Here is a 24,469-nt window from a genome sequence, read left to right as displayed (position 1 = left end):
ATACTCCAGACTTTGAAGTAGAACCAGAGTAAAACAGTTCTGTCCTACAAAACTGACAAAATGCTCCCAACTTTGTAGTAGAACCAGAGAAAAACTGTTCTAACCTACAGAACTGGCAAAGTACTCCAGACTTTGTAGTAGAACCAGAGAAAAACTGTTCTAACCTACAGAACTGGCATAGTACTCCAGACTTTGTAGTAGAACCAGAGAAAAACTGTTCTGACCTACAGAACCGACAAAATGCACCCGACGTAGTAGAACCAGAGAAAAACAGTTCTAAACCACAGAACCGACAAAATGCACCTGACGTAGTAGAACCAGAGAAAAACAGTTCTAAACTACAGAACCGACACAATACTCCAGACTTTGTAGTAGAACCAGAGAATAAAAATGGTTCCTGAGGTTAAGATTAGGGTCATCCAGCGTTCCATCACTCCAGAGAACTCTGCTCCACAGCCCAACGCTGGGGGGCTTTAAACCCCTCTAGCCCACAATTAGTGACTTTAGGCTCATGTGCAGCGTCTCATTCTGTTGGACAGTGCTTTTCTATGGAGATTACATACTCTCTCTCTCTCTCTCTCTCTCTCTCTCTCTCTCTCTCTCTCAGGAACTGGTGTCCTCAGTCTGTCACTAAGACAGTAACGTGTCAGGTGCAGAATGGAACCACTCTTCAGAGACTCTATCAGATGTGCAGGTGGCCGCAGGGCTGCACCGGTGGCAGGTATACACACACACACACACACACACACACACACTCACACACACACACACACACACACACACACACACACACACACAGAGCAGGTGCAAGTACTACACAAATAATCTGAGAGTTTAAGCAGAGAAACATAACAAGTGAAATCTTGTACTCGACTCCAGTGTTTCACTGTTAACTTCCACTGCTTCAGTATGATTCATATACAGTCATATGCAAAAGTTTGAACACCCCTGGTCAAATTACGTGCTCTGTTGTTTTTCTAAGTGAAAATAAGATAAGATGTCCTCCACATGGAACAAAATTAAATATGGCATTTTTCTGCAGATTATATTACACAATCTCTATTTATTTGCTGAATTTAACATACTGGAAAACATATAATAACCATAACTTTTTGCCATAACTTTTACAAAGTATATATTTTATGTTGTTTTTTTTTCCCCCAGTTTGTTAAAGTAAGTAAATAAGCAGTAATTGTGCATTAAAATGTGCAGAAGTGTGTCTCAGTACAGGATGTGTTCATTTATTTACACTTAGAAAATTAACAAAACATGTCATTTGGCCAGGGGTGCCCAAACTTTTGCATACAACTGTATGATGTTTCATATTGTCTAAAACATTATAACAATCTTGGCTAACAATTTTGCTTCTGTTTACAATTTACTGCTTGAAATCCATGCCTTTTTCTTTTTACATACCAGCATCCAGAATATCTGGAATATAACAATATTATAATTATTATTATAAATGTGACACTGTATGTGTGTGTGTGTGTGTGTGTGTGTGTGTGTGTGTGTGTGTGTGTGTGTGTTTGTGTGTGTGTGTGTGTTGCAGTTACCGTACGGTGGTCCGGCCCTCCTATAAGGTAGTGTACCGCACCGTTACTGCGCTGGAGTGGAAGTGTTGCCCCGGTTACACCGGCACGCACTGCGAGGAAGGTAGGACTGACCAGTCATTTTACACTCTAACAGTGTTAATTGTGGAGTGATTTTAATCCAGTATGAATCTGCAGTGTGTGTAGTTTTACAGTCTGACAGTAATAATTGTGGAGCGATTTTAATCCAGTATGAATCTGCAGTGTGTAGTTTTACAGTCTGACAGTAATAACTGTGGAGCGATTTTAATCCAGTATGAATCTGCAGTGTGTGTAGTTTTACAGTCTGACTGTAATAATTGTGGAGTGATTTTAATCCAGTATGAATCTGCAGTGTGTGTAGTTTTACAGTCTGACAGTAATAATTGTGGAGCGATTTTAATCCAGTATGAATCTGCCTGGGCTTATAAACTACCCTAACTAGGTCATTTGACACACAGAGCAGGTGAACAGAATCAGTAATCCAGTGAGGCAGATCTCTGATAGGTAGAGTGTGTTGCCAGTGGCTCTCTTGTTTTGTATTGGCTTACACTTCCGAGATTTAAAACCTGAATGATAGAAACTCGGCGTAAAGCGGAATTAATCGCTACTGGAAGCGAATTCCCAAATCCTGTCCCAGTCAAGCGAACTGGCTTTTTTTGCCAGGCAGATTTTACTCACGTTCAGTCCACTGCGCTCTGATTCAGACAGGGGACAACACGCCCTCGCTCACTTCCTGTTTGGACCCCGCTCACATCCTGTGTTTGCGAATGACGGTAAACTGACGGGAGAATAAACTGTACAGAGAGAGAGGGAGAGAAAGAGTGTGTAAATGAAAAAGAGAGGGAGGATTGTGTGATTCACGTTTTGTGAGTCTGACTTTTTTCTGTTTGTTTTAAGCGTCAAAAATGACAAAATCAGGGCAAAAATGTAAACAGTGTTTTTCTTTCCACAAAGCCAAACTTTACACAACATAACTTTCCATCAAATTCAAATCATAATAAAATATCTCCTCTTCCGTTTACAGTCACACATGTGGGATGGGTTGAAAGTTTAGAATCTGCGCTTTCCACACAAATTCTCCTCTGGTTTCAATGAGCTACGAGTGAGAAATCATTTATACAAAGTCAGTGGTGGACGAAGTACACAAACCATGTACTTGAGTTAAAGTAGAGATACCCAAGGTAAAATATTACTGCAGTAAAAGTAGAAGCTCCTCCCTTTAGACCTCCACTTGAGTAAAAGTACTAAAGTATTTGCCTTCAAATGTACTTAAGTATCGAAAGTAAAAGTACTAAAAGATTAATTATGGCTCTGATGTCCTTTTATCATTTTTGTAACAAGACTCGCTTCATTAACTCATTCTAGGTGAAAATACTCCAGTGTCTCTGTTGGTAAACCAGTTTTTTAATAGAATGTCATTAATTAGTGACGCTGATGACTATTAAAATTATCATAAGCACAAAACACTGAAGGCGAACAGTTTCCATCAGGTAGAACTGAGCGGCTCTGAAATCACTTTTTACAAACAAGCAAAGTTTCAGTTTAAGATTTATTTGCAAGTTTAAGTTTAATAAAAACTTTAAACTCAGATTCACAAATGAGTTTCCTTTACTAAACTGCATCTGTAGGTCTCTGTTCATAAACATAAACTAGCCAAAACTAATTTACTATAAAATGAAATGTGTTTGTATAAATTCAGAATAAAGACCCGTCAGTCACAACTGCATATGAGTACATGTTTCTATATTGTGGTCTATTTACACAAAGTTAGGTTAGTTCATCATTTATGTTGAATAGACTCTCCCAGAATTTTACGCTGCTGCACTGATGTTGAACCGTGTGATGCACTGGGTCGGTATGACCAACAGGTCAAAACAAGCTCAAAACAAAGTGCCGCTGTGCCCTGATTGGTGTTCTTGCTTCACTCTTCTTACATTTTGACAGGTTACGTTTTTATACACACATAAACCAAAAGGAGCGACGGATTTCTCATAATGTAGTGGAGTAAAAAGTGAGATATTTGACTTTGAAATGTAGAGGAGTGAAAGAAAAAAGTCGCCCAAAATGGAAACTTCAGTAAAGTACAGATACATAAAAACTACTTAAGTACAGCAACGAATTACATTTACTTCATTACTGTCCACCACTGTACAAAAGTCATAACACCACTGTCGTTCCATTTAACTGGACTGAGCAGCAGGAACAGCAGCTCTCAGCACTGCTTCAGACCATTCATTTCAGTAACTGAAGCCTCTCAATTTTCTATTCATAAATAAAGACAAACAAATAAATAGAGCAAGGGGAATTAAACCAAATGGTCAAAATTCCTACATAATTAAGTGGTTAAGATGTAATCAAAGTCATTCAGAGTGGTTTGGTGTGAAATGCTTCATTCTAGAGAAACTTGGAGTCAGAACTGTTCACAGTGGTGGTGATAGGAACCAGACGTCCACCTCTAAAAGCTCCCTCAGAGAAAGTTATTACATGAAATGGTATGAATACACTGTCTAAAAGTTTTGAGATAAAATTTTGGCATATATAATTTTTTTGGCATATATAATATAATTTAAAACTCCATTCATGGTGGAGGGATACCTGCAGGGTGTTGCAAGGTAAACTAGTCCCCAAAGAAAACTTGTTTTTCCCACTTTAGCAGTAGTTTACTATTATCAACATTACAGATAAAAACTCGTGTAGGCTCACTGGTGGTTTTGGATGGTAAATAAAATGTCTATATTTGTGTTGTAGTCATGGCGACCCCTGGTTCCCATCACCACCACTGTAAAGAGTGTCTACAATAGACCTTTTAATTTCAGACCAATGACTTTGTTTACATCTCAACCAGAAATTTTGAAAAATCAGTTGAGTTCCCCTTTAAGGATGGCCTGTCCCAGTCTGTGCTCGTGTTAACTGCCCACACCCTTTCAGCCCATACCGTGCGCGCTGTAATGAGCATTTCAGGTCCAGTGGAGCTCTAATTGGTTCGGGTGGCAGTTTTAAAGGCCCACTAAACGCTTTAGCATGGCAGGAACAGCACGTCTAGGCTTGCTGTGTGACTTGGGCATTAATTTGGGCTAACAGGAGGGATGTGGTCAGTGCCTTAAGGAGACCTGTAAAGTGTCGTTGCACATCTGTGTTCATATGCTTACTACTTTCTGTCTGGCAGGCAGGGTGGAGCGTCAATTATGTTTCAGCCAGTGTGGATATTAAGCCAGAGGAAGCACACAGCTGACCTCCAGTCCATTTCTAAAGGACAGCTGCAGCACACGGCTGTGTTACTTTAATGAATGCTGGAAGATTCTGAACACTAAGAGTTTATATTGCGTGTCGAGTGTGAGGTTAATACCTGTTTAATAGGCACATCTACCATATAGATCCACTATATAGGTGTGTAATTACTGGACGGTGGTAAGGGACTGCTAACGGATGACTACTGACCAAATAAAGTACCCAAAGGTTTTGAGACAGACCCTCTAATTCTAATAAGGCTTAACCGTTGATGGTGTTCTTGTATAATCTCCATAGAAAAGCATTGACAATAGAACAGGACAATCTGGAGCAGCTGCACATGAGCCTAAAGTCACCATGTCCAATGGCAAGCGTGGGCTAGAGGGGTGTAAAGCCCCCCAGCATTGGGCTGTGGAGCAGTAGAACTGCTCTGGAGTGAAGGAGCTCCATTCAGTACTTTTGGGATGAGCTGGAGATCCAGAACTGACCATCCAGTCAGTACCTGACCTCACTAATGCTCAATCAAATCCTCACAGCGATGTTCCACTCAGCGTAAAGCCAACCCAGAAGAGTAGAGGCTGTTACTGCAGCACAAACTCACTACTAATACCCTTCAGAAGAAACATGAGGTCCACCAACCATCAGCCAAGAGCGAGTGGTCAGAAACGGACGACTGATGAAGAACTAGACTGGACTAACACAAACTGTGCATCTACAGTTGGGTTACAGTCTCTAACTGTAGACCAGTAAGTCTGGGGTTTCTAATAAAGTGGCAAAAGTGATCAGAATGGTGGCCTATGATGGTCTCTACAGTCCTTTTGGCAGAGAGACTGGTACTGTTTACTGCATGACATGGCCCAAAACTTAGTTTCCCAACTGATTTGAGGAAATTCTGTAATGGAGATCATATAAATAATACTGAGTGGGTCAATAACTTTGGTAATACACTTTTTTACCTCTTGTTTTGGAAGTTGTCACTGCAAAGACATGCATTTGTTGGATCTATAAACTTGCTGAGGCTTATAGCTGTTATTGCTAGTGAACATTAAAGAGACTTGCATGCTAACAGCACCCCCTGCTGGAGAAGCTTCAGACTGCTAGGCAGGAGTTCCAAAGCCACGTCAGCGTCCTCTTGGTGCTCTCACAACATGGCAGTTGTCGCCTTTGAAGCGTCATCAGCATTTTGACATCAATTCAGAAGCATAAATTAAACTGCAAATATAGGGGCTCACCCGTCTAAGCGTTGGCCCTGTCATCATCAGGAGATCAAGAGCTCGATCCCTGGTGATGCTACAGTCATCCGTGGCCGGGGGTCCAAGAGAGCACAGGCCTCGCTCTCTCTGGGTGGGTAGGACGGCCCCCTCTTCTCCCCCCATCACTCAGCGCGATGCTAGTCAGCGCAGGCGTCTGTTAGCTGACGCAACAGAACTGGCAATTGCCGCTTTCCTCCGAGCGCGTTCGGCTGTCCGATGACGTTGCGTGAGCGGCAGTTCGAAAAGATGTGGTGGCGCTTCGCAGGTCGCGGAGGAAGTCTGTGCTAGCCTCGCCCTTCGAGTGTTGGTAGTAACGTGTGATTGGGGGAGTCCTAACTAGCGGGTGGAATTGGAGACGACTAAATTGGGGAGAAAATTGGGGAAAAATCCCCCCAAAAAAGGGCAAATTATACATAAAGAACCTTTTCTTTTACGTTTTGATTTTAGTTTTTCAGACTGGTGTTTCTTGAATTTGGGTTCGAGTTTTCATTTCATTGCCTAAATGTGTGTAACATTGCGAGACAAAGTGCAGGTCTGGGCCAGCTGAGTGCCATAAGATCATCTCATTGAGAACTGTGTCTCTGAAACACACATACGATCCTCCCTGAAGTGTGTATCTGTGGCTGCTGGTGGAAATGATAGAATAGTGCGGAAGGGGTGACGGAGAGCTGTATCTGTGGTTTGTGACTCTGTAGAATAAATGAATTGAACGTCTTATCTCTGTGCTGAGTGTGACACACTGATCAAAGGCATCACTAAGTGGAACAGACATCTTCATTACACTATTAAACTCCTGCTCCCTAATCTCTCTCTCTCTCTCTCTCTCTCTCTCTCTCTGATGTATAAGAGAGGATGTGAGACTGTAATAGAGACTGTCTTTAAAAAGAAGGTTGATGGCAGAAACGTGTGTGTGTGTGTGTGTGTGTGTGTGTCTGTGATCAGACAGTGTGGAGAATCAACTTGATCCTCTCCTTTATAGATGCTGTAGTGTAATATGCAGCTCAGACACAGTTTTCCATGACACCCCCAACGTACCACCCTCTCTGACCTCATTTCCACCCCCGTCCCTCATCCACTTATTTTCAGATGAATAACAACCACACAAACATAAACACATGTATAAACTATATATTTTAACACCTCCTTGTTTCTACACTCACTGTCCACTTTATCAGCTCCACTTACTATATAGGTGCACTTTGTAGTTCTACAGTTACAGACTGTAGTCCATCTGTTTCTCTGATACTTTGTTACCCTGTTCTTCAGTGGTCAGGACCCCCACAGGACCCTCACAGAGCAGGTACTATTTGGGGAGTGGATCATTCTCAGCACTGCAGTTTTTAAACACTGTGTCGACTCACTGTCCACTCTGGTAGACTGTCAGAGGTGATAGCTGTTGGCTGGATGTTTTTGGTTCTCAGTCCAGCAGTGACACTGAGGTGTTTAAAAACTCCAGCAGCACTGCTGTGTCTGATCCACTCAGACCAGCGCAACACACGCTAACACACCACCAGTGTTACTGCAGTGCTGAGAATAATCCACCACTCAAACCTGCTCTGTGGGGGTCCTGTGGGGGTCCTCACCATTGAAGAACAAGGTAAAAAGTATGCAGAAAAACAGATGGACTACAGTCTGTAATTGTAGAACTACAAAGTGCTCCTATATGGTCAGTGGAGCTGATAAAATGGACAATGAGTGTAGAAACAAGGAGGTGTAAATAATGAAGTGGCTGTTATATTGTATATATATATATAGGGCTGGACTCTCTCTCTCCCTCCCCCCTATATAAACAGAGCATTAGCATTACCTCATACTCTGATAAGGGATAAAAATACGAAGCAAATGCCAAGTGTGATAACATTACATTAAGGTCAGTAACCTTTACACACACATACACACACACAGACACACACTTCCTCTAGTGCTCTCGGTCTGAAATTCCAGAGCTGTGCTATAATTGTATGAGGCTGATTGTTTTCAGTAAGGTTGCATATTGTCTTACAGTGAACCCTGAGGCATCATCCTCATCCTCAGTGATGAAGGTGAGGGGCTCTGTGCAGAGGTGTGGATTAACTAATTATATATTCACTCAGTTCCCAAGAAAGAAAAGAGTCAAGACAAGTCAAGTTGAAGTTTATAGTATATCTACGTACAACAGGCGCTGTCTCAAAGCGGAGAATCCAGGTCTAAGATCCAGCAATGCCGAAGAAACCTCGAGAGGAACCAAGACTCAAAAGGGGAACCCATTCTCCTCTGGTTGACAAGAGTCTAATAAACTTCAATTCTAATGCTGATAGATGTACTGGAAATAAATATACAGGGGTGTGAAAAAGTGTGTGCCCCCTTCCTGATTTCTTATTCTTTTACAGGTTTGTCACACTTGTTTCAGATCACTAAACAATCCAAACCTACAGGGCCCTGTGTGAAAAGGTGACCCCCCCCCCTGCCCCCCATCTTTGGAAAGCTGAGTTCATTTTCCCTAGCCACACCCAGGCCTGATTACTGCCACACCTGTTCTCAATCAAGAAATCACTTAAATAGGACCTGCCTGACAAAGTGAAGTAGACCAAAAAATCCTCAAGCTAGACATCATGCTGCGATCCAAACAAATTCAGGAACAAATGAGAAATGAAGTAATTGAGATCTATCGGTCTGGAAAAGGCTATAAAGCCATTTCTAAAGCTTTGGGACTTTTGGGAGAATACTCTGTGGACTGACGAGACAAAAGTTGAACTTTTGGGATGGTGTATGTCCCATTACGTCTAGCGTAGAAGTAACACAGCATTTCAGAAAAGGAACATCATACCAACAGTAAAATATGGTGGTGGTAGTGTGATGGTCTGGGGCTGTTTTGCTGCTTCAGGACCTGGAAGACTTGCTGTGGTAAATGGAACCATGAATTCTGCTGTCTACCAAAAAATCCTGAAGGAGAATGTCCAGCCATCTGTTCGTGACCTGAATCCGATTGAGATGCTGTGGCACGACCTTAAAAAGGCGGTTCATGCTCGGAAACCCTCCAATGTGGCTGAATTACAGCAATTCTGCAAAGATGAGTGGCCAAAATTTCTCCACAGCGCTGTAAAAGACTCATTGTCAGTTATCGCCAACGCTTGATTGCAGTTGTTGCTGCTAAGGGTGGCCCAACCAGTTATTAGGTTTAGGGGGCAATCACTTTTTCACACAGGGCTCTGTAGGTTTGGATTTCTTTTTCCCTTAATAATAAAGACCTTCATTTATAAACTGCATTTTGTGTTTACTTGTGTTATCTTTGTCTATTATTTAAATTTGTTTGGTGATCTGAAACATTTAAGTGTGACAAACATGCAAAAGAATAAGAAATCAGGAAGGGGGCGAACACTTTTTCACACCACGGTAAGTAGGATTTTCTAGACGTTACTCAGTACTTAAGTAGTTTTTATGAGCTGTTACTTTGTACTTCTGCCCAGTAATTGGTACGAGAAATGCAATAATGTCTAATGTCGTGATTCACTATGTGACCAAAAGTACGTATATATGAACCTGTTAGACATCCCATCCCAAAATCATGGGCATTCATATGGAGTTGCCCCTCCCCGCTTTCTGGGAAGCTTTCCACAAGATTTTGGAGTGTGTCTGGAAATGTGAGCTCATTTAGTCATTTGTGAGGTCAGACTCTGATGTTCTGGCTCACAATCGATATTCCAGTTCATCCCAAAGGTGTTCAGTGGGGTTGAGGTCAGGGCTCTGTGTAGGTCAGTGGAGTTCCTCCACACCAAACTAGTCAATCCATGTCTTTATGGAGCTGCTTTGTGCACAGGGGCTCAGTCATGCTGGAACAGGAAAGGCTCTTCACAAATCAGATTTTTTGCCCTGATGTGACTCAGATCTGATGTTTTCAGAGCTGTGTGGACCCAGAAATCTGATCTTTCAAATCCGACCTGAGCCACTTTTATGTGTGGTCCTAGATCGGATACATATCCGATTTGTGGGCCATGCGACCTTAATGTGACGTTCAGATCAGAATTCGTGCTTTTTTTGCACTGCGCGTGACCATCATTTCAGCGTTACCATGGCAGCAGCGCCGAACTGAAGCTAAAGCCTGTAAACGGTGGAAAAGCAGCTCATCTCACCTTTTTCTCATTCGTCTCGCTCTAATAATGAAGCTGAGAGCTGATCAGAGTTAATGATCTTCTCAGCGAAGCTCGTTCTGCTCGTTAGTTTGTGCTGATGATGCTCGTGATTCATTCACGTGACGTTACTGAGTAGGATGAGCTCATACAGGTCATTTCAGGACGCCGGTTCGTCACATTAATGACAGATTTGAATCACTTACCTATATGAGTGTGAACCATCGAGTCAGAGAGATCGGATTTGAGCAGAAAATCGGATTTGAGCAGCAAGGCTTGTAACGTGAACGTAGCTTATTTGTGCAAAATGTCTTTGTGCTGTAGCATTAACATCAACCCTTCACTGGAACTAAGTGGCCCAAACCCTGACAAACAAATCCCTCCTCCACCAAACTTTACTGCTGGCATCCACCAAACCCAGATCATCACTCCAGAAAACACGTTTCCACAGCTCCAGAGTCCAGTGTGCTTTACACCACTCCAGCTGACGCTTGGCATTGCGCATAGTGATCTTAGGTCTGTGTGCAGCTCCTCAACCATGAAAACCCATTTAATGAAGCTCCTGACGCACAGCTTCTGATGCTGCTGTTGCTTCCAGAGGCAGTTTGGACCTCTGTAGTGAGTGATTCAACAGAGGATAAACAATTTTTGCACATTATGCGCTTCAGCGCTTGGCAGCACCGTTCTGTGAGTTTGCATCGTCTACCGCAGAGGTATTTAATTAAAATTCAATAAGGTCCAGTTAGAGAAAATTTCCTCAAGCAAAGGTCCAGAACATCATAATGCCTGACTTGCTTTATGATTCAGTGCCATATACTGTTTACTGAAGTAGCCTAGTAGTTATATCAACATCTTATACAGTCAACAACCGAATATCAAATCAAATAAAGTACAATTCAGTCATATTTCAACACTATTTGTCACTTTTCTCTTTTTAGAGCACGACATGTGAAATAACTTCCCTCTGACTCACTTTCTTCTCTGACTGCTGTGTGTGCCTCACTCACTCGAGTCTCTGCTCATCGTAATGCACAGATCTGATTGGCTGAGTGGCGTCACGCATGATATTGACAACGGATGCGATTGGTCTGAGCCTCCCAGGCCGCTAAAGCTACCGTAAAGGATAGAAAAGTTACGCCGATAAAAATAGGACCACCCTGTCGAAATTAAATAATTCTCCATAGTTTATCGGTTATAGGTCCAGGTCCACATAGGACAGCGTCAGGGTCCGGACTCGGACCGCGGTCCGCCTATTAGTGACCTCTGGTCTACCGCTTCGTGGTTGAACTGTTGTTGCTCTTAGACGCTTCTATTTTACTTAGACGCTTCTATTTTACTTACAGTTGACTAGGGCAGATCTAGCAGGGCAGAAATGTTGTCACTCGTGGCAAAGGTGGCATCCTATGACAGTGACACATTTACAGCCAATGAGCTTCTCAGAACGACCCGTTCTACAGCCAGTGTTCATCTGTGGAGATTGTATGGCTGTGTGCTGTCACGACAGCTTATCACTGTTGTCGGAAGAAAACCTTGTATCTCCAAAATGGTAACTTTACAGGAGAAGGAAGAAACCTACTTTACTTTCAATGTAAGTCAATGGAACCAGACTTTTTTACAAGTCATTTTGGGTCATTTTGGTCCATTCTTCATTAATTTACACACAATGTAAAGAACAGGCCTTTTCAAATTATGTCAAAAACTGAAAAACGACAAAAACGGAGATGCAAGGTTTTCTTCCGACAACAGCGATATATGAGGTCTGCCATGACATGTTTATGGCGTGGTTGTGTCAATTTTCAGGGTTCGAGTACGGTGTTAGGAGTGTTGTCATGACGTGACACATGAAATAATGACTGCAGTAAAAGTGGAATTTCACAAAAGAACAAAAGTTGGTGCTGAAAAAGCGACTTATTTACTGAGTAACTTAGCTGCGTCTGTCAGCGTAGGAGCTGAAGTTTATTAAACTGTATTCTTCTCTTTTTGGATCCTTTTGGTCTGAAATAAAACACTAAAGCCCCAAAGTGAGAGCTGTGACCATTTGCAGTGAAGTACAGATGCTGAACCAGCAGAACAGAATAAAATCCAACCAGCAAAATTGAACTTAAGCACATGTAAGTGATAAATGGAACTAGTTTTGTGTACTATAGATGGGTACGAGGCCTAAGTGTTAGCAGATGGAGAAGCGCTTTGATTGGCTGCCAGACAGCAGGAGTCTGATAAACACTGCTCCGAGAGCCTAGCAGGACAGCTCTATGCTATTTGCAGCACCAAACTGCTCCTCCGCCAAATATCAATTATTATCACAAAACCAAAAGAATATATACACCTCACAAACGTAGAAAAACATCCTCCGGGGCTGAGGGGGATTATTACAGCTGAATGAAATATACTCTACGTCTCCTAACACTGTTACGGCAAATCCCAGTTCAGCCCCGTTTATTGTTCCAGCAGAACAGCTCCCGTCTCGTCATCGTCAGTGGGAGTGATGACCTGAATCTGATTTTTACCTGATCCTCTGTTTATCCTCCCTGTTATTAGCTTAGCTGTTCATGGACTCATCACTGAAAATAAATGATAGGGTTTATCAGGCTTCCTCAACACTGACCAGGGCTTTAGTTCAAATGGACACACATATGTACGTTTGTTGCTTTTCTGAGGTCATACATGCAGTTGTGTGCAAAAGTTTCGGCACTCCTGGTCAAATGACGTTTTGTTGATTTTCGTATAAATGAGAGTGTGTGTGTGAGTGTGTGTGTGTGTGTGTGTGTGTGTGTGTGTGTAAATGTCTAAATGTAATAATAGTATTTGTAATATACTGTATATATATATATATATATACACTTAAAATGTGCATTATATATATCATAGCTGTTGAGATAAAACCACCATATTTGTTGTTTTTTGTTCGTTTCATTCTAACAGCAATGATATATAAGTACCTATATGTAATAATAATTTGACCTATATATTATATATATTCAAATACCTATATATATAATAATATTATGACCCATATGTATTAAATACGTGAGTACCTATATGTGATAATATTATAAGCCATATGCATTAAATATGTGTTAAATATATATATATTCAAATACCTATATGTGATAATATTATAACCCATATGTATTAAATACGTGAGTACCTATATGTGATAATATTATAAGCCATATGCATTAAATATGTGTTAAATATATATATATATTCAAATACCTATATGTGATAATATTATAACCCATATGTATTAAATACGTGAGTACCTACATGTAATTATAATTTGACCTATATGTATTATATTAAAATACCTATATGTAATGATATCATAACCCATATGCATTAAATATGTGCATACCTACATGTAATTATAATTTGACTTATATGTATTATATACATTCAAATACCTATATATAATATAATGACACATATGTATCAAACATGTGAGTACCTATATGTATTATTTATACTTATGTCATAATATATAATAATAAAATGACGCATATGTATATGTGAATACTTATATGTATTAATAAGTCCCATATGACCCATAATATTTGTATTATATATACACGTCCTATAGTACCTATTTATAATAATTACATATAATAATAACATGACCTATGTGTATTATATATGCCAGTGTCTATATATAATATGATGACCCATATGTGTTATATGTGTAAATGTATGTATTGTAGCAGGTGGATCATAATGTCCTATAGACTGTTCGTGCTGTGGATAGTCAGGAGTTTATAACTGCATCAGCCAAACAAGGAAAACAAAGGGAGAGGGAGAGAAAGAGAGAGAGACATATATGGAGACAGTGAGAGTGTGTGTGAGTGGGTTTTGTATGGGATGGTATCCGAGTGTGTATCTGCTCCCGCTGCAGTGATTAACGTGGTGGAAGCGAGACAGGAGGAGCCTTCCTACAGAAATGTAATCTATATTTTCACAGCTCAGTGCAGCTTATCACGTTTCTGCACACACTGAGCTCAAACAGTGTGTGTGTTTCTGTGTACACACACGTAAGTGTGGGTATCTGTGCAGTCATATTTGCAGTATGTCGTGGAACAGCTTGTTGTAGGTTGTATGGACAAAATAGATCTGATGTACAACAATCAGGCATAACATTAAGACCACCTCCTTGTTTCTACGCTCATTGTCCATTTTATCAGCTCCACTTACTATATAGGTGCACTTTGTAGTTCTACAGTTACAGACTGTAGTCCATCTGTTTCTCTGATACTTTGTTAGCCCCCTTTTACCCTGTTCTTCAGTGGTCAGGACCCCCATGGACCCTCACAGAGCAGGTACTATTTGGGTGGTGGATCATTCTCAGCACTGCAGTAACACTGACGTGGTGGTGGTGTGTTAGTGTGTGTTGTGCTGGTCTGAGTGGAACAGACACAGCAATCTGCAGACACACCTCCAAAGTTCATTCTTAGAAGCTGGTTGATCGTTTTCTGAAGTAATCAAACACATTCAGTGGTGTTGAGGTCTGGACTCTGGGGTGGTCAGTCCATTGTTCAGCTTCTTTGTTTGATGTGTCCGTCTCCTTTTCTCAGTGAGGTTCTTCTTGACAGCTACACATCCTTTCAGACCCACAGCGCTGAGTCGTCTTCTCACAGTGGAAGGATGGACAGAAACACCTGTGGATGTTTTCAGATCTGAAGCAGCTTGATTTTCTCCTCCTTCTCAGAGATGAAAGCTGTAAGTGCTGTTTATCTGATGGGGGCAGTTTTGTTGTCTGCCAGGTCTTCCAGGTGGTTGTTAGGAGTCACATTTTCTCTGTAGCTCCAGTTTTGGAATCTCTTTCTAGAGTATTTTTTATCTAAACCTCCCCAGAAATACATGCTGAAAAGTGAGTAACTTGTACTTAGTGGATGTTTTGACTGTAATTAAATAAATGAAGGGTGGTCTTTGTCTTTAACAGCATTGTAAACTGTCCAGCGTGAGTTAAAAGCATGTTTTATAGTGGGGCAGCGTTTGTATGTGTTTGTGTGGGTGGGATCCTCATACCCCCGCAGTACTGACAGACCTTTAAATAACAGGTGTTGTCACCTAAACACAGACGTACACACACTAATACACACACAAGCAGCCCTTGACTCTGAGGTTGATTACTCAGCCATTAGTTTATATATATTAATCTGTGCTTTAGTTTGTTGACGCTCTCCCACTCATCTCTCTCTCTAACAGCTCGGTTTTATGACAGCCTCCAAACCTGCTGTCATAAATGTTACAGACGACATTCAGGCTTCAATAAGAAGCTGCTGCTACTGTTTTTAGCTATGCTAAAAGGTGTTAGAAACCACAGCAGCAAGTCTATTAGAGATTATTTAACAACTCCACGCTGTATGAGGCAACTGTGCGATGATCTCCATGCAGTTAGCACCTGCTGATTATAATTATAGTGATAATTATAATTATATCACATCAATATAATATATATATATAATTATAGTGACGTGCAGCTCTGGATTTTCTGCTCCTCGGCACCACTCAATTTTAGCCAAGACGGCCTCAGAGCCAGTCATAAAGGGACACACACTATGTAGACTAATTACTGAGTTCAGGTGAGTGTTCAGGTGTTTTAGCCACACCCATTGCTAACAGGTGTATAAAATCAAGCACATAGCCTTGCAGTCTCCATAGACAAACACTGGCAGAAGAATGAGCCGTACCAATGAGCTCAGTGGCTTTAAACATGGCTCTGATAGGATGCCGCCTCTGCCACAAGTCAGTTTGTGATGTTTCTGCCCTGCTAGATCTGCCCCAGACAACTGTAAGTGCTACCATTGTTAAATGAAGGCATCTCAGAGCAACAACAGCTCAGCCACGAAGCGGCAGACCACGCAAAAGTGGGGACGTTGAGTGATGAAGTGCACAGTGCCTGTCCTCTCCAGATTGCCTCTGGAACAACATCAGCAAAAGACCTGCTCGTTAGGAGCTTCATGAAATGGGTTTCCTGGCCGAGCAGCTGCACAATGCCAAATGGGGGGGAGTGGTGTAAAGCAGCCACCACTGGACTCCGAAACAGTGGAAACATTCTGTAGAGTGACGAATCACACTTCACAATCTGTCAGTCTGATGGACGAGTCTGGGTTTGGCGAATGCCAGGAGAACGTTACCTGCCTGACTGCACTGTGCCAGCTGTAGAGTTTGGTGGAGGAGGGATGATGATATGGGGCTGTTTTTCAGGGGTTGGTCTAGAACCCTTAGATCCAGTGAAGGGAAATCTTAATGCTTCAGCACCAAGACATTCTGGACAATTCTATGCATCCAACTTTGTGGGAACAGTTTGGGGAAGAACCTTTCCTGTTCCAGCATGACTGAGCCCCAGTGCACAAAGCAGCTCCATAAAGGCCTGACTGGGTGAGTTTGGTATGGAAGAACTTGACTGACCCTCACAGAGCCCTGACCTCAACCCCATCACACACCTTTGGGATGAACTAGAATGGAGATTGTGAGCCAGGCCCTCTCGTCCAGCATCAGCGTCTGACCTCACAAATGCTCTTCTGGATGAATGGGCAGAAATTCCCACAGACGCTCTCCAACATCTTGTAGGAAGCTTCCCAGAAGAGTGGAAGCTGTTAGAGCTGCAAAGGGGGACCAACTCCATATTAATGCCTATGGGTTTAGAATGGGGTGTCTTGAAAGCTCCTGTGTGTGTAATGTGGAGGTGTCCCAATACTTTTGTCCACATAGTGTAAATGCCAAAATAGTGAGGTAGTTTTACTTAATAAAAATACTTACAAGTTTTAAAAAATACTTTTATACTTCATATGTAATATGCTGTATATCGTTGCTGTAAATAATTTTATAATAAGCTTACAACAAACTCAGCTCCACACAGTTTGAGGAATGTTTGTCATGACTTTAGTCATTTATTAAGCACTACGCTAATTGGAGATGTTCAATGTATTCCCTGCTGAAAGACACAGCTATAACCAGTATGAATTCCATGCTGGTATAATCTGTTTATTTCTTGTTTATGCTGGTCTGGTTTGGGTTGCTGGTCACTCAGCATGTTCATTGTGGTTGACCAGCATACCAGCTTCCAAAACACATCATATGCTGGTTTGGTGATGACCTGCTGATTGCTGTTTTTTCTTGGAATATTGTTAGCTACATTAGCCTCATAGCTCCAGTGCTAACCTTAAAGAAGGAAACTCCAGAAACCAAACATTTTGGCCCACATTTTGAGTAAAGGCTCAAGGCGTAAAGGGGTCATTCTCCATTTGGGGGGGAAACCGTGTCACCAAGGTTGCAGGGTTTAAAAAGATACGTACAGTGTGAGGCGCAGCTCCACAAGTCAGTATGTACGTTTACACCATTGACCTAAGATTAAATAACACTTTTCCCTTATGATCCTCTGATTTTTCTTTTTTTATCCTGGTTCATAGTCGCTCTGCATCTGTAAAACAGCTCATCACAAAACCAATTTCCAACATTTTTAATGTAAAACACTATTTTGAACTTGTATAAAACAAATTCATGCTTGCTTTTTATACCATTAACGCTATACTACTTTAAAAAATATGTATTTTATTTTAGAAATTCATTTGTCACAGAGATTTTGGTCCCTGGTGTTATCGGGACTCTTATTTTACATTTTAACACAGTATTTTCAGCTCTAATAAACTGCTTCCTTGGGTCGAGGCTCATCAGAGAGGAAGCATCTCGAGGTTGGAGAGAAGGCGAGTCACACTCATTCACTATATTTCATTAATTTATTAATAATTCTGTTTATTAGGCAGCTCACGACTTCTATGTGTCACAGGTGTTATGAGCTTTAATGGCTGTGTAATTAAAGTTTTGTCAAAATAATGCCAAATATATCATTTTTATTACTGACTTCAAACAAGGTACACAAGGTCACCTGATCAGCCAACGAGTCAGCCAATTTAAAGAATCCTCAGTTTTACCCAGAATGTCACTGGAGTCACCGTCACTGGTGTTACACCATATTCATACAACACCAGTGACTGTAAAATATGTTTGGAATTAAGCTGTTCTGTCTGCATATATGATAATAGGAGATGTTAATGGACATATTGATATTATTTAGTTTTGGGATGAAAGAAACTGACTTTTTAAAAATGTATCCGCCTGAATTCCCACTCCAAATGGAGAACGACCCAAAGGTGTAATTATTTAGGATTTTTGCCTAATTTTTCTCCAGTTTGGCTCCAGTTCCCACTTCCTAGCTCCGTCTTCCTGTATCACACAATGCTACCAAGTTGGGAGGGTTCAAAGTGCAGCTAACATCGTGTCACTGAACACCTCAACACGCTTGGAGGAGAATCCTAACTGCTAATTGTGTTACATCAGCTAACAGACACCTACGTTGACTAACACCGAGCGGTCTCCCAAAAACAGGGCCAAAGCTTTGATAGTGTGACTTGGGAGCTCCAAAGCTTTGGAACTTTGATATTAGCCTCACAGTTTCAGTGTAAAGCTGAAGAGGCTTCTGGAAAGGAAGGAAAGCTCGCATTCATTTAGCACTTTTAGCTTTAGCTGATGTGATGTAAGAAAGCTAGACCCGCTGAATTCCGCAGGAACAGCAGAAACGGGTTCTTTGTGACTTTGTAAAGTAGTAAGAGCTCATATCCTCCCTCTTTTCTCCGCAGTTAATCTTGTTGTTATTGTAGCAGAACCCCAGGCGCTGTTGGGGAAGATTTGGGGTTTTAAGTTAATTAACAGCTCTCCCTCTTTCCTCCCTCTCCTTTCTTCTCACTCCTCTGTTTTCTCTCTCTTCCCGAGTGCTAAGTATATTAGCACTAAAAGCCGTTGCTAAGTAAAAGCTCATATCTCCTGTTTGGCTTAGTTGTTGTTATTGTTGTGTTTTTTTATGAGGCTGTAAATCGTTAGCAGTAAAAAACACCAATGAGAGCGAGAGAGTTTAATATAGCATGTGGAAAAACTCTCTCTCTTTATCTCTCTCCTTCTCTCTCTCTCTCTCTCTCTCTCTCTCTCTCTCTCTCTCTGTCTTTATCTCTCTCTCTCTCTCTCTCTCTGTCTTTATCTCTCTCTCTCTTTCCCTCTCTCAGTATTTTCCTCTCTCTCCTCTCTCTCTCTCTCTCTCTCTCTCTCCAATTCTTTCTCTCTTTCACACTCTCTTTCTCATTTTCAATCTCTCTCCCTCCCTCTCCTATTCTGTCTCTTTCCCCTCTCTCTCTCTCCTCTCTCTCTTTCTCTTTCCGTCTCTCTCTTTCTCTCTCTCCCTCTCTCTTTCTCTCTCTTTTACTTTCCTCTTTCTCTCTTTCTTTCCCTCCAACTCTCAATCTCTCTGTCTTTTTCCCATTCTCTCTCTCTCTTTCTCTTTCGTCTCTCTCTCTTTCCGACTCTCACTCTCTCTGTGTGTCTCTCTCCCATTCTCTCTCTCTCTCTCTCTCACTGTCATTCCCTCTCCCATTCTACCTCTCTTTCTCTTTCCTCTTTCCCTCTCTCTCATCTTCATCTGATGATGTCAGTGTATAGCTGTTTCTGTGGTGCAGTTGTGTGTGTGTGTGTGTGTGTGTGTGTGTGTGTGTGTGTGTGCATGAGAGGCCAAACCTCAATGAACAGAAAGAGAAAATCAGCATAAATCTGGATTACTCTGATTCTATCAGCAAACTCTGCTCTTGCAGATATTTTATGGTGTCTGAATGGTGTGTGTGAGTGTGTGTGAGTGTTTGTGTGTGCGTGTGTGTGCGTGCATCTGTGTGTGTGTGTGTGTGTGTGTGTGTTTGTGTGTGCGTGTGTGTGTGTGTGTGCGTGTGCTGACGTGGTAGCAGAGAGAGAGGAAACCCAGAGAGATGGTTGTGATTAGAGGAACAACTTTTGGATTACTAGCATCACTCGCACACATGCGTTTGTTTTTATGCGATATGTAGGATCTTTATCGCTGCTGTCGGATCAAAACATCGTATCGTTAAGTTACTTTACAGGAGAAGCAAAAAAATGTTCCTAAATTTGAATGAACAAGATTTTATATTTACTTTGGACTTTTTCTGTTGATCCATTTATCAGGAAATTTTAAGGAGAGTTGGCATTTTAAAACTCCAAGACAAATGAAAACAGCAAAGAATAAAATAGATACAAGGTTTTCTTCCAACAGAGCCAATAGTTAAGTTCCTACATGCAATAAAAATATGCTGTGTGTATATATATATATATTTACAGACTGTAGTCCGTCTGTTTCTTTTCTATATATTAGTATATTTGAGTAATTATTCTGCACTGCAAAAATTGGTATCTTGTCAAGTACAATTATATTACATATAGTCAATAAATCTAATATTTCTCCTGTTGAGATTGTTGTGAGCTTAATTTAAGATTACTTTCCTTATTTAGAGACATTTTGTGAGTGATTTTATTAAGTAATTAAGTAAATTTGTGTCACTATAGTGACAGATAATTTTGCTTGTTTTAAGAAATGAGCTTGAAACCAGCTAAATTATCTGCCACCATTGTGAGACATAGTTACTTAATTAAATGACCTGAAATAATTTAATAATGTCTAGAAATTAGATAGATAATCTTATAATAAGGGCACGAGCATCTTAAAAAGGGAAATATTAGATATGTCAACTAGATTTAGGATCATTTTACTTGACAAGATGCCATTTTTTGCAGTGTATATATATAAGAAATGGTTTTGCGCTTGTAAAAAGCACTTTCCAAAGTCAGGAGTGTTTTGTTCACTGTAAAAAAATGGTGTCTTGGCAGGTAAAATTATCTTAAATCTAGTTGATATATCTAAAATCTCTCATTTTGAGATAGTTATAAGCTTATTTTAAGACTGTTTCACTTATTTCTAGGGATTTTTTAATTGCTTGAAGTAATTTTGTTGAGTAAAATGATCTCACTGTGTTGCCAGATAATTTTGCTCATTTCTTAAAACAAGCAAAAATATCTACCAATATGATGACATCATCTGATTAACTAACATTACCTAAAACAAGCAAAAAAGGCTAGAAAAGAGTGAAATAATCTTAAAATAAGCTTGCAACTATCTCAAAATAAGGTATATAAGATATATTGACTAGATTTAAGATCATTTCACTTGCCAAGTTACCATTTTGAAGTGTTGCTTTGGTTCTGCTATTGAATCAGGACGTTTTTGTTCTGAAAGTATATGAAAACGAGCACACACACTGTTTAAAGAGGGTCCCTCAGTGCTGCAGCTCTACTGCATTTATAAAGGCACTGATTCTAGTAACACTTTGGGGGCAGAGCAGCACTCGGGTCTGATCCAAATCATCAAATCCTGTGGCCCCTGATTGCTGCACTCAGGTGTGCAAGGATTGGGACGGAGCCAGCATGAGCTCACTCCTATTGGGATGGGACCAAAGTGCTGTGAGTGTGGGGTTAGGGGACCTTGCCTGAGACACAGTGGGCCAATCAGAGCGCTCCAACTGGAAGGTGTGGATGTGGCTTAGTTAAATCGTATCTTGTCAAGTAATACTATCATAAATCTAGTCAATAAATTTAATATTGCTTAAGAAATCTTATTTCTTAAGATTTTCGTAAACTTAATTTAAGATTATTTAACTTATTTCCAAACGTTTTTACTCGTTTTAAGTGATTTTATTAAAATGAAAAATGTCTCGCTATATTGGCAGATGATTTTGCAAATGATCTGCTACTATAATAAGGTAATTTTTCTCGATAAAATTACTTAAATCAGGTAAAAATGTCTAGAAATAAGCTACATAATCTTATAATAAGTGTACGTCCATCTCAAAATAGGAAATATTTGATAGATCAACTAGAATTAAGATCATTTCATTTGACAAGATACCATTTTTTGCAGTGCATATTGAAGTGTTGTGATTATATATGTTGTAATATGTCTGACATGTTGGTGAATCAGGCTTAAAGACTGGCCTTAAAGACTGACCTGCATTATTCTGACCAAAATAGTTTCCTTCTGTTGGATTATATAATTACAGAGATCAATATTGCATGATAATTAATCCCAGATTAAGTTACTTCATCTGATTTAATGATTTGCCATTAAGACTGTTAAAAGCTTCGTCTTTTGCCTTTTTCTGCCCGGAAGTGATGCAGTAGAGCTACGTGGTAACAGCTAATAGCTGTTAGTGACCCAGCACAGACCCCTCTAAGCTCTCTTTACACACATTTTAAACCCTCGAATGTCAGTGTGTGTCTGAAAAAGTGTATCTGAGCCGCGGCGTTTACTCATCGCTAATAGAGCGTTCTGGCACGCATCATTTAAACCTGTGCGGTCCCATCCCAAACCCATCACCCGCCCTAAGTGCACATTAAAGCACACAAAGACTGCGCTCTCATTTAACGAGTGCCATTAATTGAGCGTGACTCATTTTAACCCCTTAAACTCTTACCATGCGTTCACATAAGAAGTGGCAAGTCGGTGTTGTTGCCGCAGGTTTGTCTCTTGTCGGCGTGTCGAGGCTGCTCTGGTTGTCGTAAATGGCCGTGTACGCTGTTCAGCTTCTGACTAGGAAATGTAGAGGTATCTACATATGCTATGCTTTTCTTTAAAATATAAACCATTTAGAAGTTTATAAAGAACAAAAAAGTGAGATAGCAGAGGCTGGGGACCTCGGACCACCCCGTCTGAGGAATTTGTGGGAGCCAGTGGGTTAGATTGTACCTTCAAAATGCTGCAAAGTGAAAGTTTGCATAATTCACAGCTACAGATCACCTACTCCTGCTGGATTAGTTGCTATGTCGCTCGCTAATATTTGAAATGAACCTTTTAGCCATCGGAAATTAGACCTCCGCAGTGAAACACCCACATACACACTAGTGAACACACACACTAGGGGGCAGTGAGCACACTTGCCCAGAGTGGTGGGCAGCCCTATCCACGGCGCCCGGGGAGCAGTTGGGGGTTAGGTGCCTTGCTCAGGGGCACTTCAGTCACGTACTGTTGGCTCAGGGGATCGAACCCACGACCTTCCGGTCCCAAGGCTGGTTCCCTAACCTCCAGCCCACGACTGTCCCCGTTAAAGCAGGGTAATACTAACGCAGGATGAGTGGAGCACCAAATTTTGGGCCCCTGGCACAGTAGTGTACCCAGCCCCCCTTCCTAAACACGAAATGAAAAAATGTGTTTATTGTGTTATATTTCTTTCCGAGGTTGGTTGGGTTGCATTAAGTGTAAAACAGCTAACAATCAATACAGTAAGTTGTGCTTTCACTGCAAAAAATTGGTGTCTTGACACGTGAAATTATCTTAAATCTAGTGGATGTTTTATGTTTCTCATTTTTAGATTGTTGTAAGCTAATTTTAAGATTATTTCACTTTTTCATGTGTTTTTATTTATTTAAGTCATTTTGTTGAGTAAAATGATCTCACTGTATGGGTAGATAATTTTGCTGGTTTCAGGCATGTTTCTCAAAACAAGTAAAATATCTGCCATAATGTTACCTAGAGTTAAATAATCTTAACATAAGGTTACAACAATGTCAAAATTAGATATATTAGATGTATCAAGTACATTTAAGATAATTTCACTTACCAAGTTAACATTTTTCAGTGTTGAAGGATTAAATTTTGTCTCTGTTCAAAAGAGAAAAACGTATATATATATATATATATATATATTTAGCTGCTGTCGATTTTTTATACATTTATATACATTATTTATATCCATTTCGTAATGAATGGACCAAAAGAAATGACCCAAAATGACATGGAAAGACGTCTGGTTCCATTGACTTACATTAAAAGTGAAGTATGTTTTTTCCTTCTCCTGTAAAGTTACCATTTTGGAGATTTGGAGAGGTTTTGCTTCGACAACAGCGATATATAATTTACATTGTCTGCAGATTTTATGATGAATGGACTAATAAACATACTTCATAATGCCTTAGAATAAAATCTTAACTTACATTCAAAGTAAAGAACATGTTTGCCTTCTGATGTAAAGTTACTATTTTGGAGATACAAGTTCTTCTTTGTGCAGTGATGATATGCTGGTTAAACTATATGGCACGACGCAGCTGTGTTTATAAAAAATCACTGCTTTCTTCTATACTTTTGGTCTGTAGTGTAAATACTGTATGTGTGTGTGTGTGTCAGTGTGTGTGTGTGTGTGTGTCAGTGTGTGTGTGTGTGTGTGTCCACCCTAGTGACAAGAGTGTGTGTGTGTGTGTGTGTCCACCTTAGTGACAAGAGTGTGAGTGTGTGTGTGTGTGTGTGTGTGTGTGTATGCGTGTGTGCATGAGGCCCAGTGGAGAGACAGTGAGCTCATTAGCTGTGATGTGATGTGTGTCCTGTACCCCCACACCCCCGGACCCCTGGGTTGGACTGAAGCGTGGCCCCCCTGCT

General features: G+C 40.7%; 1 protein-coding gene across 2 annotated transcripts in view; it reads left to right on the top strand.

The window, feature by feature from the left end:
• The window catches only part of emid1 (EMI domain containing 1), a 162,593-nt gene that overhangs the window by 28,381 nt on the left and 109,743 nt on the right, over window positions 1-24,469 (top strand). For both annotated transcript variants that reach the window (XM_036598627.1, XM_036598628.1), the window contains exons 2-3: window positions 608-721; window positions 1,553-1,656. In XM_036598627.1, coding sequence (XP_036454520.1) covers window positions 608-721; window positions 1,553-1,656 — 218 coding nt within the window. The remainder of the gene's footprint in view (window positions 1-607; window positions 722-1,552; window positions 1,657-24,469) is intronic.

Source organism: Colossoma macropomum, unplaced genomic scaffold (assembly GCF_904425465.1).
Source record: "Colossoma macropomum unplaced genomic scaffold, Colossoma_macropomum, whole genome shotgun sequence".
NCBI classification, from domain to species: Eukaryota; Metazoa; Chordata; class Actinopteri; order Characiformes; family Serrasalmidae; genus Colossoma; species Colossoma macropomum.
This window is presented reverse-complemented; position numbering and strand designations above follow the sequence as displayed.